The sequence below is a fragment of the Thunnus maccoyii genome, chromosome 5 (assembly GCF_910596095.1).
Source record: "Thunnus maccoyii chromosome 5, fThuMac1.1, whole genome shotgun sequence".
In the NCBI taxonomy this organism is placed as follows: Eukaryota; Metazoa; Chordata; class Actinopteri; order Scombriformes; family Scombridae; genus Thunnus; species Thunnus maccoyii.
In genome coordinates this window covers 28,047,759-28,062,965 of record NC_056537.1, presented here as the reverse complement: position 1 = coordinate 28,062,965, position 15,207 = coordinate 28,047,759, and the positions used below count along the sequence as shown (strand labels likewise).

The window sequence follows — 15,207 nt, the reverse complement described above, 5'->3', positions numbered from 1 at the left end:
AGAAGATGCAAGAGCCTGCCTAACACTCAGAAACTAAGTTTCCTTGTGCCAGCAGCTAACACACAAGTCTGCTGGCCAGTTTAACAAGTACAGGAGCCGCGAAATGGAGTTGCCACTAACTCTACACAAAAGAGTGACCTGGGCCCTCTGCACGACTGGAGTGCTGTCTCCCCAGCAACGCCTGCATCTTTCAGCTTCAGAGCCAAAGCCTTCTCAGCCTGAATCACCCACAGATTCACCGGCTACAAAGCAGAATGCCACAAAGCATCTCTTCCTTCATGGACTGGGAACAACTGGGCATAGCCTAGCAACACAGTGAGGCATAGTACGGCTAAGCAAGAATGTTTAACCCAAACAATGAACTGTACGTGTATTGATTTGGTTAAGGTTATACACTGAACTGTTGTTGTGATGTCCTTGTTGCTTATAGTCAGGTTACAGCATAGCCACACCGCTAGGTTAATGTTAGCAGGCTTAACACATGTTACATCCAGTAACTAGGCCTTGCATGCAACTAACCTCGTTTTAACCTGGCACCTTTAGCATACACCAATTGGCCTTGAACAGAGAACCAGACAGTTAAGTGGTTAAAACCTAGTTTGGCAAACTTTGGTTCAAGACACCACATGGTCTGGCCTTTTATCTCTGTAGTTCCCTTTATCAGCCAAATTGTCGGCATGCCATGTGCTCAGTCACCAGGTGACTGCAGCCATCTTGCTATTGTCTTCCCTACACACACACACACACACACACACACACACACACACACTTGTATATAGGTACACTTAGCTAGATTAGTATTTTGTGTTGCTTTTACCCTTTGTTAAATAAATGCTTTTGGATATCAACATGATCAATCTCAAAATATCCACAAATGTTTAAAAAAAAGAATGTGAAGAAATTTGAATATTTAACACTTACAGTGAGACCAATGATGCTGATGACTACGGAATATTAAAAACGCAGATCCACCTAATTGCAGGAATTTGTGGCACTTTCCTGAGTTCCAAATCCTGCATTTCTTCTTCTTCTTTTTGGTTTTCAATGGTGGTTGGCAACCAGCATAGGTGCATTACCACCACCTTCTAGTTCGGAGTGTGGATCAGGGTTCAAGTTAATAAAAATTATCAGTTTAATAAACTCAAAAAGGAAGAGAATGTCACAGGAACTCAAAATATTTAAGTTAGTAGAATTTTTTTGGAAAATTAAGTTTACACTACTTAAACTATTCAATTATTTTGAGCATAGGATCAGAGCTTGACTATACTAAACTCTCTGTCAGGATATCTCGGACTCTGCTGCTTTGAGTCAGACCTTTCTTTTTTTTTTTTCCTGCCTCTCATTAGTCCCCCTACCTTATGTGAATTCAATACAAAATCGATGGAGTACCCCTTTAATCCTCTTGAGACCACTCACATGTTTCTTTACACCCCATGAAGGATCCTGACCACCAAGTTGGGAGCCACTGATTTAGTTCAAACTTTCAAAATAACATCTTTACCCTCTTGTGAAAACCCTTGAGAATCCTCAAACTGATTTTACTGTGCAGTTCATCATTGTTTTGAATACCAATGAAATGAGTGCCCCATTATCGCTGGGCCTCAGAGTATGGAATCTTTTGCCTATTTTAAAATGTTCAATACACTGTAAATTCAAACAAGTTAAGTTTACTTTTAAAAAAATTAGGAAACTGATTACCTTAGGAAAAGTAAACAAACGTAACTGTATCTAGTTGTTTACATTTACATTTTTCATTTAGCAGACGCTTTTATCCAAAGCGACGTACATCTGAAACAGATACAACACAAGACAGGGATCTAGTCAGGAATGAACATGTGATATTTGATTAAGTTCTTTTTTTTAAGTTATGAGCACTTAATGTATCTCAGTATAGTAAAATTCAGTCAAGCTGTTTCAACTCTAAAACTATGACTCACATTAACCTAATATATTCTGTCAAAAACAAGTGGGCATTACGTGAGATTTGCAATACACTACACTTAATGTAACTTAGTGTAGTCAACTTCAATAAAGTTGACAGGAACTCAATAAAGATAAGTCACATGAGCTTAATATACTGTGCCAAAGTAACTACAATACACTTAATATACCTTAGTTTAGTTGACTTAAAAATAAACAAGATGACAGGATGACAGGACAAGACAACAAACATCCAGGTTTGTTTCTTCCATCAAAGTAGTCATTTGCCATTACTTTGGACACTCTAAAGACTAAATGATTAATCAATTAATTCTTAAAATAATCTAATGAAACAACAGAGTAATCAAAAATGAAAATAACGATTAGCCTACTTCTGTTGTGGTTCAATATAGTGCAGCATAAGTTGGCCATACCTGACTTTTTGTGAGCAGCGCAGGCCAGCATTCCATCATCCTTTCGACTGGAGGCTGATCTTCCACAATTTCTTTGTGTTGCAAACCTTCAGGACATTAAACAATTTGAATGTGCAAATACACTGCTGATGAAGACACAGTATTTGGGAGGTTTTCGTGAAGCCACCATGTTTCAGTCTGTAATGCTTTGATAACTGGCCTCATTTGGGAGAGACAAAAGTAAAAATACAGGAGAACAGTCAGTTAGACTATAACAGACAGTGACTACCTATAGTAACAACAAATTTTGTAACATTTGGGTTAGGCAACCTGCCCTTTGAGGTGTTGCTAATTATTTATCATTGTTATCATTTGCCATTATATTTAGTCCAGTAATATAGGCCATATACAATAAAAACAAAAAATAAAGGACATTTTAAGTTTAAAGCCAGTGATAGAAATAGGAATATGACAACCGAAGAGTAAAGTGTATCATATTAAGTCTGTTTAGACTTAAGTCTGTGTAGAAGCCTATACTGTATAGTCTTCAAAACTATTCAGTGTGAGTTCCTGCATAGCCCATAGACTTTAAATTGTGATGACGTCACAGATTTTAAATTGCTTTTGTCAGCTCGATGACAATTTTACAAATATACAACCAGACAGTTAAGAGGTTAAAACCTAGTTTGGTTCAAGACACCACATGGTCTGGCCTTTTATCTCTGTAGTTCCCTTTCTCAGCCAAATTGTCGGCATGCCATGTGCTCAGTCACCAGGTAACTGCAGCCATCTTGCTATTGTCTTCCCTACACACACACACACACACACACACGTGTATATAGGTACACTTAGCTAGATTAGTATTGTGTGTTAATTTTACCCTTTATCTTTGATAATCGTTAATTATTGCTGATAGCCAAACTTGTAGCCACGACCCAACAATATTAATTACATTAGATTCATATACCTGCTCTATTTCATCTGTCTGTGGTTACACATCATTGCATACTGACTGTAAAGCAATTACTCATCATTTAACTTTGCATATGTGGTTTTCGTAACTTTTCTGTCCGTTTAGCAGGTTTATTCATGCAGTTCATAACTGAAATTTATGGTCAACCATAATGCTGCTGCTTTCAAACATCTAGAGTGTAAAAAGTCCATGATGTCAGAAAATCACCAGTAGTTGTGACATACTGTAGGAAGTGAGAGAGACAACTGAAAATATGTACACATTTAGTTTCAGTCACAATCACACTAGCAATAGGCCCACACAAAAAAAACTATCACTTCCACTTTCTATTAAAATTAATCGCACGGTTTATCAGTGGATGTTTAAGGAAGTGATGGACACACACACAGTAAAAACCCACACATGAGAAACTTCCACTGGTAAGCACCAACACGTCAGTAAATTTCCGAAGGCTGATCCAGGGGTCTTCCCTTGGCTTCTCTGCTCCTGTATATAAGGTTGATGTAGATGGAGTACAAGTCCACACAGCAGAGAGAACAGGCTGATACAGCTCAACTGAGACTATAACTTACTGCTACGCTGTAAAGGGAATAAACACACATACTTCAGGATGGCTGCTCCTCGTCTCGCTCTGTCTGTGTTTGTGCTGATGCTGGCAGCCGTCACTCTCAGTGAAGGTAAGAGCTCGACAATAACATGTTCATTCAGTGTTTGTGAGAGAGACCGGGAATTGTATCATATTTTAAAACGTTTATAATCAAAAGCTCTGAAAAACTGGTACAGGTCTGAATGCTTGACCCCTACAGTGAGGGGATCTGGTGGCTCTGTCATGCTGTGGAGGGCATTTTGCTGACATGGTTTGGGTCCACTTGTCCCCTTAGAGGGAAGGGTCACTGCAAATCAATGCAAAGTTGTTTTGAGTGATCACGTTTATCCTATGATGAATCATTTCTATCCTGATGGGAGTGGTCTCTTCCAGGATGACAATGTCCCAATTCACAGGGAACGAGGGGTCACTGAATGGTTTGATGAGTATGAAAATGATGTGAATCATATGCTATGGCCTTCACATTCAGCAGATCTCAACCCAGTTAAACACTTATGGGAGATTTTGGACCGACATGTTAGACAGTGCTCTCCACCACCATCGTCAAAACACTAAATGAGGGAATATCTTTTTGAAGAATGAACATAGTGGAACATTTAGTGGATATGGAGTTGTTAAAAACCAAAACACTGCTAAAAGAGTGTGAATACATTACCTGAAGCTGTGTTTATCTAAATAACAGTAACACACATCAAGAGTTTTTCTGTATCACAATGGAACAACTGAACAATAGCACAATCTCTTTGATCAAAAAATGGCATCAAATTTAGCTTCCTGCAGGCCCAAAGGAAATGGAAAAAGGGAACAAGAGAAAAGGGACCAACAGATGACGTCTGTGACTGTGACGATGTCTGTGACTGTGATGATGCATATGATTGCGTGTTTGTTGTATGTTGCTGAGTTGTTCATTCACAGCTGTGTGTTTGCAGGTTTGCGCGGTTCTGGTCCAAAGAAATGCTGCTTTCGTTTCAATGAGAAACCAGTGCCTAAAGGCCGAGTGGTCAGCTACACCAGGACCAGCCAGCAGTGCTCCATCCCTGCTGTGTTGTAAGTAAACAACCATAGAGAAATATATTGCCAATCACTGTATCTGCACCTGAATGAACTCAACCTGACCCACTTGTTCATTTGTATGTTCAGGCTGAAGACAGAGGCAGGTCGTCAGCTGTGTGTCAGACCATCAGCTCCTTGGGTGAAGGAGCTCATCAGCCACCTGGATGCCAAACTTGTCCCAGGGGAGACATCCAACCTGTAACCGTGGCAACACCACTATCAGAGCCTCCAGTGAACAAAATCTGGCAGGTTAATGTGGAATAATACTGCAGCTTTTCAAACTATAACTTTTCAAGTAAGAGGTGTTAAATGCAAATATGTTACTATCCCCACTGTAACATCTGCAGGTGGATAATCATAAGCTAAACAGCAGCTCTCTGTCTATCTATGTGCAAAATATATACAAAATATTCTTATATCTTGTAACATGCTCTGATAAGATTTGCTGAGATAAGTTGTATTTATATACATACAATGTTGTTAAGATGCCATTTTTATAACTGTGACATTTCCATCATATTTTCTACATTTTATTAGGTAGAGAAATGTAGTGTATTTTATTATACAAAAAGTATGTTTTTCTTATGGTATTAATACAACACTCAAAGTCAGACCGTCAACACTGTGAGCTACTGTTGTAATTTGAATTGACTTACAGAAACTACATTTGCTGTAGAAGAACAAAGCCTCCCAACTCCACTTGGTTTCATCAGTAGAGTATAAGCTATTGGCTACACCACTATTTCTAGACTGAACCACTGACAGTTCTGTGTCTTGTTTTTTATACATATGATGTTTGTATTTACAGTCATGTTTTAAACTCAGTTACCTGTAAGGATATGTAACCAATTTGACAGTTATTTATTTCTCTATGCTTATGCTACTAATCATTGAATTAAAGCAAGACAACATGTCAGAGTTTGGTTCTGTGTGGTTCTCTCTCTTCTTGCCAAAGGTCTAGTTTCTAATTATAGCTGTTATTTATTTAACAATCTAGGTGTTGGTTCCCTTTTTAATGTTACATAAACTAGAGTGTGGAAGCAGAACTGCCTGAGAGGCAATGTTCTCAGGCCATGTGTGGGTGTCTCATGGAGTGCCCTGGACCGGTTCTCCTCCTACCTCACAGATAGGAGTTTTTCTGTCTCTTGGTCCTTACACATCAGAAAGTGCTTCTCTTTCCTGTGGTGTGCCTCAAGGTTCCGTTTTGCGTCCTATACTCTTTGCTTTATATATACTCCCCCTAGGTCAGGTTATCAGCAAATTTAGTGATGTTTCCTATCACTGTTATACTGACAATATTCAGCTCTATGTATCTTTTAAGTCTGATAACCCCGATAAAGTGTCTGTGCTGCACAACTGTCTGACTGCTATTAAGGACTGGATGTCAAACAACTTCTTACAGCTTAAAGGCCCAAACGCATTAAAAGTGATAATTAACGCGCGTCATCTGACGTCAATTGATGCTCTTATGGCGCACTGCAGACATCAGATTGTTGTTTGTATTAATCGCTGCATTAGTTGGATGTAATAAATGAATGAAAAGGAGAAATGCAGAGGAGGAAATGAAACTGAAACTAGGAGCGTCTGTGTCCACAGTAAATCATCTGTTGACTGTTTAATGGTTATTTATTTGTGTTTTAAAACCTGACAGCCATGAAATAATCAGTATATAATGTTTTATTTCTCTCATTCAGAGGTTTTGTTCTCACTACCGCTCGCTCTCCTTACTCGACCACTGCCGCCAGGGGCAGAGCATTCTTAAGGGCCCTTCTAAAATATTTTAAAATTCACAGCTGTAAAATAGCTGATAGGCTATATCCTATCCATAATCACAAATTGTTATTGAGCCATGAAGCCACTTTCAGACATGCTTGTTCTGAAGAACAAAAAAGAAAACAGGTTGCCAGCCGCGTTCAAATGTTTCAGCACTGAGGACCGCATGTGGTGTTCTACGTACAATTATTGATGAATGGTTCAGCACCACCGCCAATAGACAGCGACAAGCCAGGTGCTCTGTCTCAGTACCAAGTCTTTCTTACATGGGAATAACATAAACATAAAATAGACACAGCGGTCTACAACACTACAAGGCCTATTCAAATACATGCTGAGATAAGCATGGAGTTAAACAGATGAATCTATTATTCTGACTGATTTCTTCATAACCAAAATTTAAGTTAATAAAGACTAATTATGGATGTTTCACTCACCAGTTGTTTTCCCTGCTTAGACTGCTGTAGTTTAGTGTAACGTTAGTCCATTTGTGTATTTCTCCATCCTCCATAGAACAACATAATCCGAACAGTTTAACAAACGTTGTACATGTCATGATCCCTTTTAAAAACTTCATCTTCCTCTCCTTCATGGTGGAAAACCTGCCAACCACTTTGTCCTCATTAGTGTTTATGTCCCGCTCAACACACAGCAAAGTGAGGTTGGATAGTTTGGCCTCATACATGCAGTAATGCAGACAGCTCTGTTCATTCACCATAAACATGAAAAGATGCAAATATCTCATATTTTGGATTAAGTTTTCAGCAAAGTTAGTCATAAACTTCGAATCTCTGCTTCTGCAGTCTTCAGTTCCCGAAGAGTCAATGAGCAGAAATACGGACAGCGCCACTCTGCCATTGCAACCCACATTGTGGTTGGAGGAGGGATTACACCCATTGTGATAAGAACTACCATAGAGATGAATAGAAGAAGCTGAGAGTTAAGTTCTCCTTTTCCTGCTGCATCCACGGGGTCGCGCTCTACGTCCCCAGCGGAGCCCCTCCTGAGCGTGGGCCCCGAGGCGGCCGCCTCCTCGCTCTGGCTATGACGCTGTCTCTCTCGCCTTTGCTCAGCTGACTTACGCTATGTCTCTCTTTTTCGGCTGCAGAGAAAACAGCTTTGGTCGCTGGGTCCTCATTTGACGCTCCAAAAATCGAAACAAGTTCGGAGTAGGCGCGTCAAGGCAGTTTGACACGTGTCATAACGCTTCTAGTGCGGCATAGAACAGGCTGATACAGCTCAACTGAGACTGTCACTTACTGCTACGCTGTAAAGTTAATAAACACACATACTTCAGGATGGCTGCTCCTCGTCTCGCTCTGTCTGTGTTTGTGTTGATGCTGGCAGCCGTCACTCTCAGTGAAGGTAAGAGCTCGACAATAACATGTTCATTCAGTGTTTGTGAGAGAGACTGGGAATTGTATCATATTATAAAATGTTTATAATGAAAAGCTCTGAAAAACTGATACAGGTCTGAATGCTTGACCCCTACAGTGAGGGGATCTGGTGGCTCTGTTATACTGTGGGGGGCATTTTGCTGACATGGTTTGGGTCCACTTGTCCCCTTAGAGGGAAGGGTCATTGCAAATCAATACAAAGTTGTTTTGAGTGATCACATTTATCCTATGATGAATCATTTCTATCCTGATGGGAGTGGTCTCTTCCAGGATGACAATGCCCCATTTCACAGGGAACGAGGGGTCACTGAATGGTTTGATGAGTATGAAAATGATGTGAATCATATGCTATGGCCTTCACAGTCACTGTCGACTGTCTAACATGTCGATTTTGGACCGACATGTTAGACAGTGCTCTCCACCACCATTATCAAAACACTAAATGAGCGAATATCTTTTTGAAGAATGAACATAGTGGAACATTTAGTGGATATGGAGTTGTTAAAAACCAAAACACTGCTGAAAGAGTGTGAATACATTACCTGAAGCTGTGTTTTATCAATCTAAATAACAATAACACACATCAAGAGTTTTTCCGTATCACAGTGGAACAACTGAACAATAGCACAATCTCTTCAATCAAAAAATAGCATCAATATAGCTTCCTGCAGGCCCAAAGGAAATGGAAAAGGGAACAAATGAAAAGGGACCAACAGATGACGTCTGTGACTGTGATGATGCATGTGACTGCGTGTTTGTCGTATGTTGCTGAGTTGTTCATTCACAGCTGTGTGTTTGCAGGTTTGCGCGGTTCTGGTCCAAGGAAATGCTGCTTTCGTTTCAATTAGAATCCCATGCCTAAAAGCCGAGTGGTCAGCTACATCAGGACCAGCAAGCAGTGCTCCAACCCTGCTGTGTTGTAAGTACACAACCATAGAGAAATATATTGCCAATCACTGTATCTTCACCAGAATGAACTCAACCTGACCCACTGTCTTGTTTATTTGTATGTTCAGGCTGAAGACAGAGGCAGGTCGTCAGCTGTGTGTCAGACCATCAGCTCCTTGGGTGAAGGAGCTCATCAGCCACCTGAATGCCAAACTTGTCCCAGGGGAGTCATCCAACCTGTAACCGTGGCAACACCACTATCAGAGCCTCCGGTGAACAAAATCTGGCTGGTTAATGTGGAATAATACTGCAGCTTTTCAAACTATAACTTTTCAAGTAAGAGGTGTTAAATGCAAATATGTTACTATCCCCACTGTAACATCTGCAGGTGGATAATCATAAGCTAAACAGCAGCTCTCTGTCTATCTATGTGCAAAATATATACAAAATATTCTTATATCTTGTAACATGCTCTGATAAGATTTGCTGAGATAAGTTGTATTTATATACACACAATGTTGTTAAGATGCCATTTTTATAATTGTGACATTTCCATCATATTTTCTACATTTTATTAGGTAGAGAAATGTAGTGTATTTTATTATACAAAAAGTATGTTTTGCTTATGGTATTAATACAACACTCAAAGTCAGACCATCAACACTGTGAGCTACTGTTGTAATTTGAATTGACTTACAGAAACTACATTTGCTGTAGAAGAACAAAGCCTCCCAACTCCACTTGGTTTCATCAGTAGAGTATAAGCTATTGGCTACACCACTATTTCTAGACTGAACCACTGACAGTTCTGTGTCTTGTTTTTTATACATATGATGTTTGTATTTACAGTCATGTTTTAAACTGGACCGGTTCTCCTCCTACCTCACAGATAGGAGTTTTTCTGTCTCTTGGTCCTTACACGTCCGAAAGTGCTTCTCTTTCCTGTGGTGTGCCTCAAGGTTCCGTTTTGGGTCCTATACTCTTTGCTTTATATATACTCCCCCTAGGTCAGGTATCAGCAAATTTAGTGATGTTTCCTATCACTGTTACAGTGACAATATTCAGCTCTATGTATCTTTTAAGTCTGATAACCCCGATAAAGTGTCTGTGCTGCACAACTGTCTGACTGCTATTAAGGACTGGATGTCAAACAACTTCTTACAACTTAATACTGACAAGACAGAGGTTGTCATCATTGCTTCTGACAGTATAGCTCCCCAGGTAGCTAAGAGTATTGGGTCCCTTTCATCAGCTGTCAGGTCAAACTTAAGAAATCTTGGTGTCATATTTGACCAGGCTATGCATTTTGATCAGCATATTAAATCACTGACCCGTACATGTTTCTTCCATTTACCAAATATATCGCAAAACTCAAGTCCATCGTATCACAACCGGAAATTCGAAATGATCATTCATGCTTTCATGTCATCCCATCTGGACTATTGTAATTCCATCTCAACTTGTCTCAGCAAAGCATCTCTGAACTGGCTACAAATGGTCCAAAATGCTGCTGCAAGGCTGTTAACCAGGTCCAGCAGGATGACTCATATCACTCCTATTTTAAGGTCTTTGCATTGGCTTCCCATTTGTTTTAGGATTCATTTCAAGGTCCTTGTCATTACGTGTAGAGCCCTGCATGGACAGGCATCTGAGTACATCATGGATCTTATCCATCCCTACATTGCCAGTAGGTCACTTAGGTCATCCAACCAGGACCTATTGGCTGTCCCTCGCTCTTGGTTGAAAACTAAAGGTGACCGTGCCTTTGCATTTGTGGCTCCAACACTATGGAACTCTCATCCTGTATATATATGGTCAGCAGTCTCTATAGAAGCTTTTAAAAAAACAGTTGAAGACCCATCTTTTTAAATTGGCTTTTGTGTCATCTTGAGTTGTGTGTGATGTGTAATGATCATTTGTTCATATGTTTCTTCTTGAGGTACCTTGCTGCCTGTGTTTTGTTTTTTATGTTAATTTTAACTTGTGGCATATGTTTTTATTGTATGTATGTTTTTATGGTCTTATTTTTAACTTTATTCCTGTGAAGCACTTTGTGAATTTAATTTCTGTGAAAGGTGCTATACTTAATGTCATTGGTGCTATTATTATTATTATTATTGTTATTGTTATTATTGTTATTATTATTGTTATTATTATTATTATTATTATTATTATTATTATTATTATTATTATTATTATTATTATTATTATTATTAAGAGGTGAAGACATACAAAGAAACACTGGAGACTGCAAATAAGCTGGAAACATTTTCTCAAGCTGTTATTTTGCATTTGCTTTATTTTCAAGGACAAAATCTTTCTATGAGTCTCATACTACTCATATTTGCGGTTCGGACCCCTGACAGTAGTCCATCTATTAACCCGGTGTCACTGATTACTGTCATCACAAACTTTAGGCCCAAGAAATGCATCCCTGCTCACACAACTACAGCCAACAGTAGTAACTTTATTAGTTTATAGCATAACTTTCTTATATTCAAGTTATGCTATGTTTTTATGTTCAAATGCAGGGCCGTACAGAGACCTTTAGAGGGGCAGGTGCTCAAAGTTAAAAAGGGGCACATGGAACAAGATTTTAAAACACCAACATAATTTATAGCATAACCTGTTGAATTATAGCAACCATATTCAAACAGAATGTAACATGGAATCTTAGAACAAACTGCATCATAGTATATCATTGTCCCCCCACCTAATGAAATCAGAGGGGGGACAATTTAATATGTCATTCACTAAATGGCTAAATGGCTTTAATTTAACCCCTCTAAATGTCTTTAAAGGCTGCTCCTTTAAAGAGTTTAAAAAATGAACAATGAAGAAATTCTCACAAGCAAGCAGCCAGACCTCCTGCACACTCATTCATAAATCACACAACATCAACAGGTGACTGAACAACCACTCAATTAACATAAAAACTGGATCAATTCAAACAAATCAGGCTCTTTCCATGTTAGTCCAGACAGCTCACTGTAACTCTTCAACTGCTTCAGTGTCCAGCCAAACTACTTACTGCACATTATATGATCTCTACTGCATTCTTGTTGAGGAGATGAATTTACACAACAGCCACAGAGAGACATTTAACCATCAGAGAAGAAATTAGCGACCAAATAGAAATTTAGCCTGAAGCCTGAATTCAAACCTTTCTAAGATTAAACATTGTCTAACACAACTGAACAGGCAATTCACTGCAATAGCAATCTCTGAGACTTGGCTTAACGAGGAACAAACTGCCATGGTTGACATAGAGGAATATTAGATGCATTTTACAAATAGAAATCAAAAAAAGGGAGGAGGAGTTGCCTTATACATCGACAAAAACTATAAAAGTAAATCTATGAAAAGCATGTCACAAGTAGTAGACAATATCATGGAATGCACCATGGTGGAAATAGAAATAGAGAAATCAAAAATCATACTAATAAGTTGTGTATACAGAACTCCAGGATCATGTATTGATAGATTTAGGGATAAGCTGTTTGGAATGTATGAGAACATAAATAACAAGAAAATGCTTTTTGTTTGTGGGGACCTCAATATTGATTTGTTCAATCCACTCAAACACAATATGAACTCATCAATTCAATGTACAGTATGAGTCTATACACATCAATTACACGCCCAACCAGAATAACAACACACAGTGCTACACTAATTGATAATATATTTACTAATGTAATTGTAAGTAAAGTAATAAGTGGACTAATCATAAATGACACAAGTGACCATCTGCCAGTGTTTGCGGTCATTCAGAGCTGTACAAGGACAAATAAAGATGTGACAACTTACAAAATAATTAGACGAAAAACAGAGGGGGCAATTTTTTTTTTTTAAAGATCTGATCATACAAGACTGGAACAAAGTCGATGTGGAAGATGTAGATGAAGCATATAACACATTTTTGTCCATAACAACTGCTCTTTATGAAAAAAACAGTCCTCTAGTAAAGACAGTAGTAAAACAGAAAGCTGCTGCAAAGCCTTGGCTAACTAAGGGGATAATAAACGCATGTAAGAAGAAAGTTTTATTATATAAAGATTTTTTAAAGAAGAGAACAAAAGAAGCGGTACACAAATATAAGACATAAAAACAAACTGACAAGAATTATGAGAAGCAGTAAAAGGGATTAATACAGTAATTTACTGGAGGACAACAAAAATAACATAAAAAATATATGGAAAGTACTGAGTAACATTATAGAAATAGAACTGGGAAAACAAGATACCCAAACCACTTCCTAACCAAGACCAATAAAACTATTAATGATATGACCTTAGTTGCAAATGAATTTAATGAATTTTTTGTTGGTGTTGGTCCTGGTTTGGTAGGGGAGATTGCAAACACTATCAGTGGAAATGAAGTGGAAAGTAAAAATGTACATGTAAAGGAATCAATGTTTCTAAAGGGAACAGATGAAAAAGAATTATTGACATTGTTAAAGGAGCAAGAAGTGTACAGACAGGAATGACATTGATATGTCGTTGGTCAAAAGTATAAGTGACTGTGTGGTGAAACCCATAACATATATATATACAATCAATATCTGAAAACTGGTGTTTTTCCAAGTAAAATGAAAACAGCTAAAGTCATGCCCATATATAAGGCTGGAGATAGACACATACTCTCAAATTACAGACCAGTTTCTTTGCTTTCACAATTCTCTAATATTCTGGGAAAAAAATTTCTATTCAAGATTAGACAACTTTATCATAAAACATAATACACTGTGTGATCAACAATATGGATTTAGAAACAATGGGACTACTTCATATGCACTCATGGAATTTGTGGAGGAGATAACAACTGCTATAGAAAATAAAGAATATGCTGTAGGAGTATTCCTAAATCTGAAAAAAAGCATTTGATGCGGATGACCATGACTTATTAATGAAACTTCAAAAATATGGAATCAGAGGAGTAGTACTCTCTTGGTTACCAGTTACCAAGAGAATAGTAATCAATATGTGCAAATTAATCATGTTAAATCACAACTAAACTGAACTGAAGGTTAAGTGTGGGGTTCCCCAAGGTTCAGTGTTGGGACCATTGCTGTTTATTTTGTACATTCATAATATATGTGAGGTTTCAAGAACACCAAATACAATTTTATTTGCAGACGACACAAATTTACTCTGCTGTGGGGATAACTTGTGGATACAGTAGGAAATGAATTGAAGAAACTGAAGAATTGGTTTGATTCAAATAAACTAACACTAAATTTAAGCAAAACAAAATTTATATTTGGGAATTGAATCAACTAATGCATGCAAGAAACTCATGATATATGATGTACAAATTGAAAGAGTGTCTGAAATCAAATTTCTTGGAGTAATAATAGACAATAGATTATGTTGGAAGCCACACATACATTATATTAAATCAAAAATATCAAAGTCAATTGCAATATTATATAAAGTCAAAGATCTCCTAAATCAACCATCACTATACACCTTGTACTGTTCGTTCATACTCCCATACATTACCTAATGTGTGGAAGTGTGGGGGAACACATACAAGACAAGCACAGATCCAATCTTCATCCTCCAAAAAAGAGCCATAAGAATACGATTCTTATGGCTCTTTTTAAAAAAAAAAGAGAACCAACAAACCCACTCTTCATCAAACTAAATGCACTAAAATTTAAGGACCTGGTTGACTTCAAAACTATTCAAATCATGGACAGAGTTAAAAATCAGCAGTTACCAAACAGTATCCAAAGGTTGTTTCAAATGAAGGAAAGTAAATATGATTTCAGAGGAATATGTATGTTCAAAAAGAGTTAATCTATGGAACAACTGTAGTGAAGAAATGAAAACATGTAGAACATTAAGTAAGTTTAAACAAATCTTTAAAAATAACATATTGAACAGATATAGAATGAATGAACAAAGAGGTGGACTGGAATAATATGATTACGTACAGAGTGTCTTTTTGACTTGTGTTGTTTTTGTTTGTTGTTATTGTTTCTATGCAAGTTATATTTATTCTCTTGTGTTGTTTTGAATGTTTTTTGGCTTTGGTTTGATTGATAAAGTACATATAAAAAAGGGGTAGGACTAGAAAAGTTCTTTACTTCATACTATGCCCTTTTCGAACATTGAAAGGTTATTATTTGTGTTGCTTACTGAACGTTTGCTGTTATTTTTGTTTTGTTTTGTTTCA

At 37.8% G+C, this 15,207-nt stretch overlaps 2 protein-coding genes across 2 annotated transcripts; both read left to right on the top strand.

The window, feature by feature from the left end:
• The first annotated feature begins 3,258 nt into the window (after positions 1-3,258).
• On the top strand, positions 3,259-5,882 carry LOC121897881 (monocyte chemotactic protein 1B-like). The gene is made up of 3 exons (XM_042412660.1): positions 3,259-3,983; positions 4,843-4,960; positions 5,054-5,882. The coding sequence occupies exons 1-3, from the start codon at positions 3,917-3,919 to the stop codon at positions 5,166-5,168; spliced, it is 300 nt and encodes a 99-aa protein (XP_042268594.1). The 5' UTR covers positions 3,259-3,916; the 3' UTR covers positions 5,169-5,882.
• Positions 5,883-7,795: 1,913 nt separating this feature from the next.
• LOC121897882 (C-C motif chemokine 4-like) lies at positions 7,796-9,602 on the top strand. Its single transcript, XM_042412662.1, is given in 3 exon segments — positions 7,796-8,104; positions 8,938-9,055; positions 9,153-9,602. Coding segments are annotated over 3 exon segments (300 nt in total). The 5' UTR covers positions 7,796-8,037; the 3' UTR covers positions 9,268-9,602.
• The last annotated feature ends 5,605 nt before the right edge of the window (positions 9,603-15,207 follow it).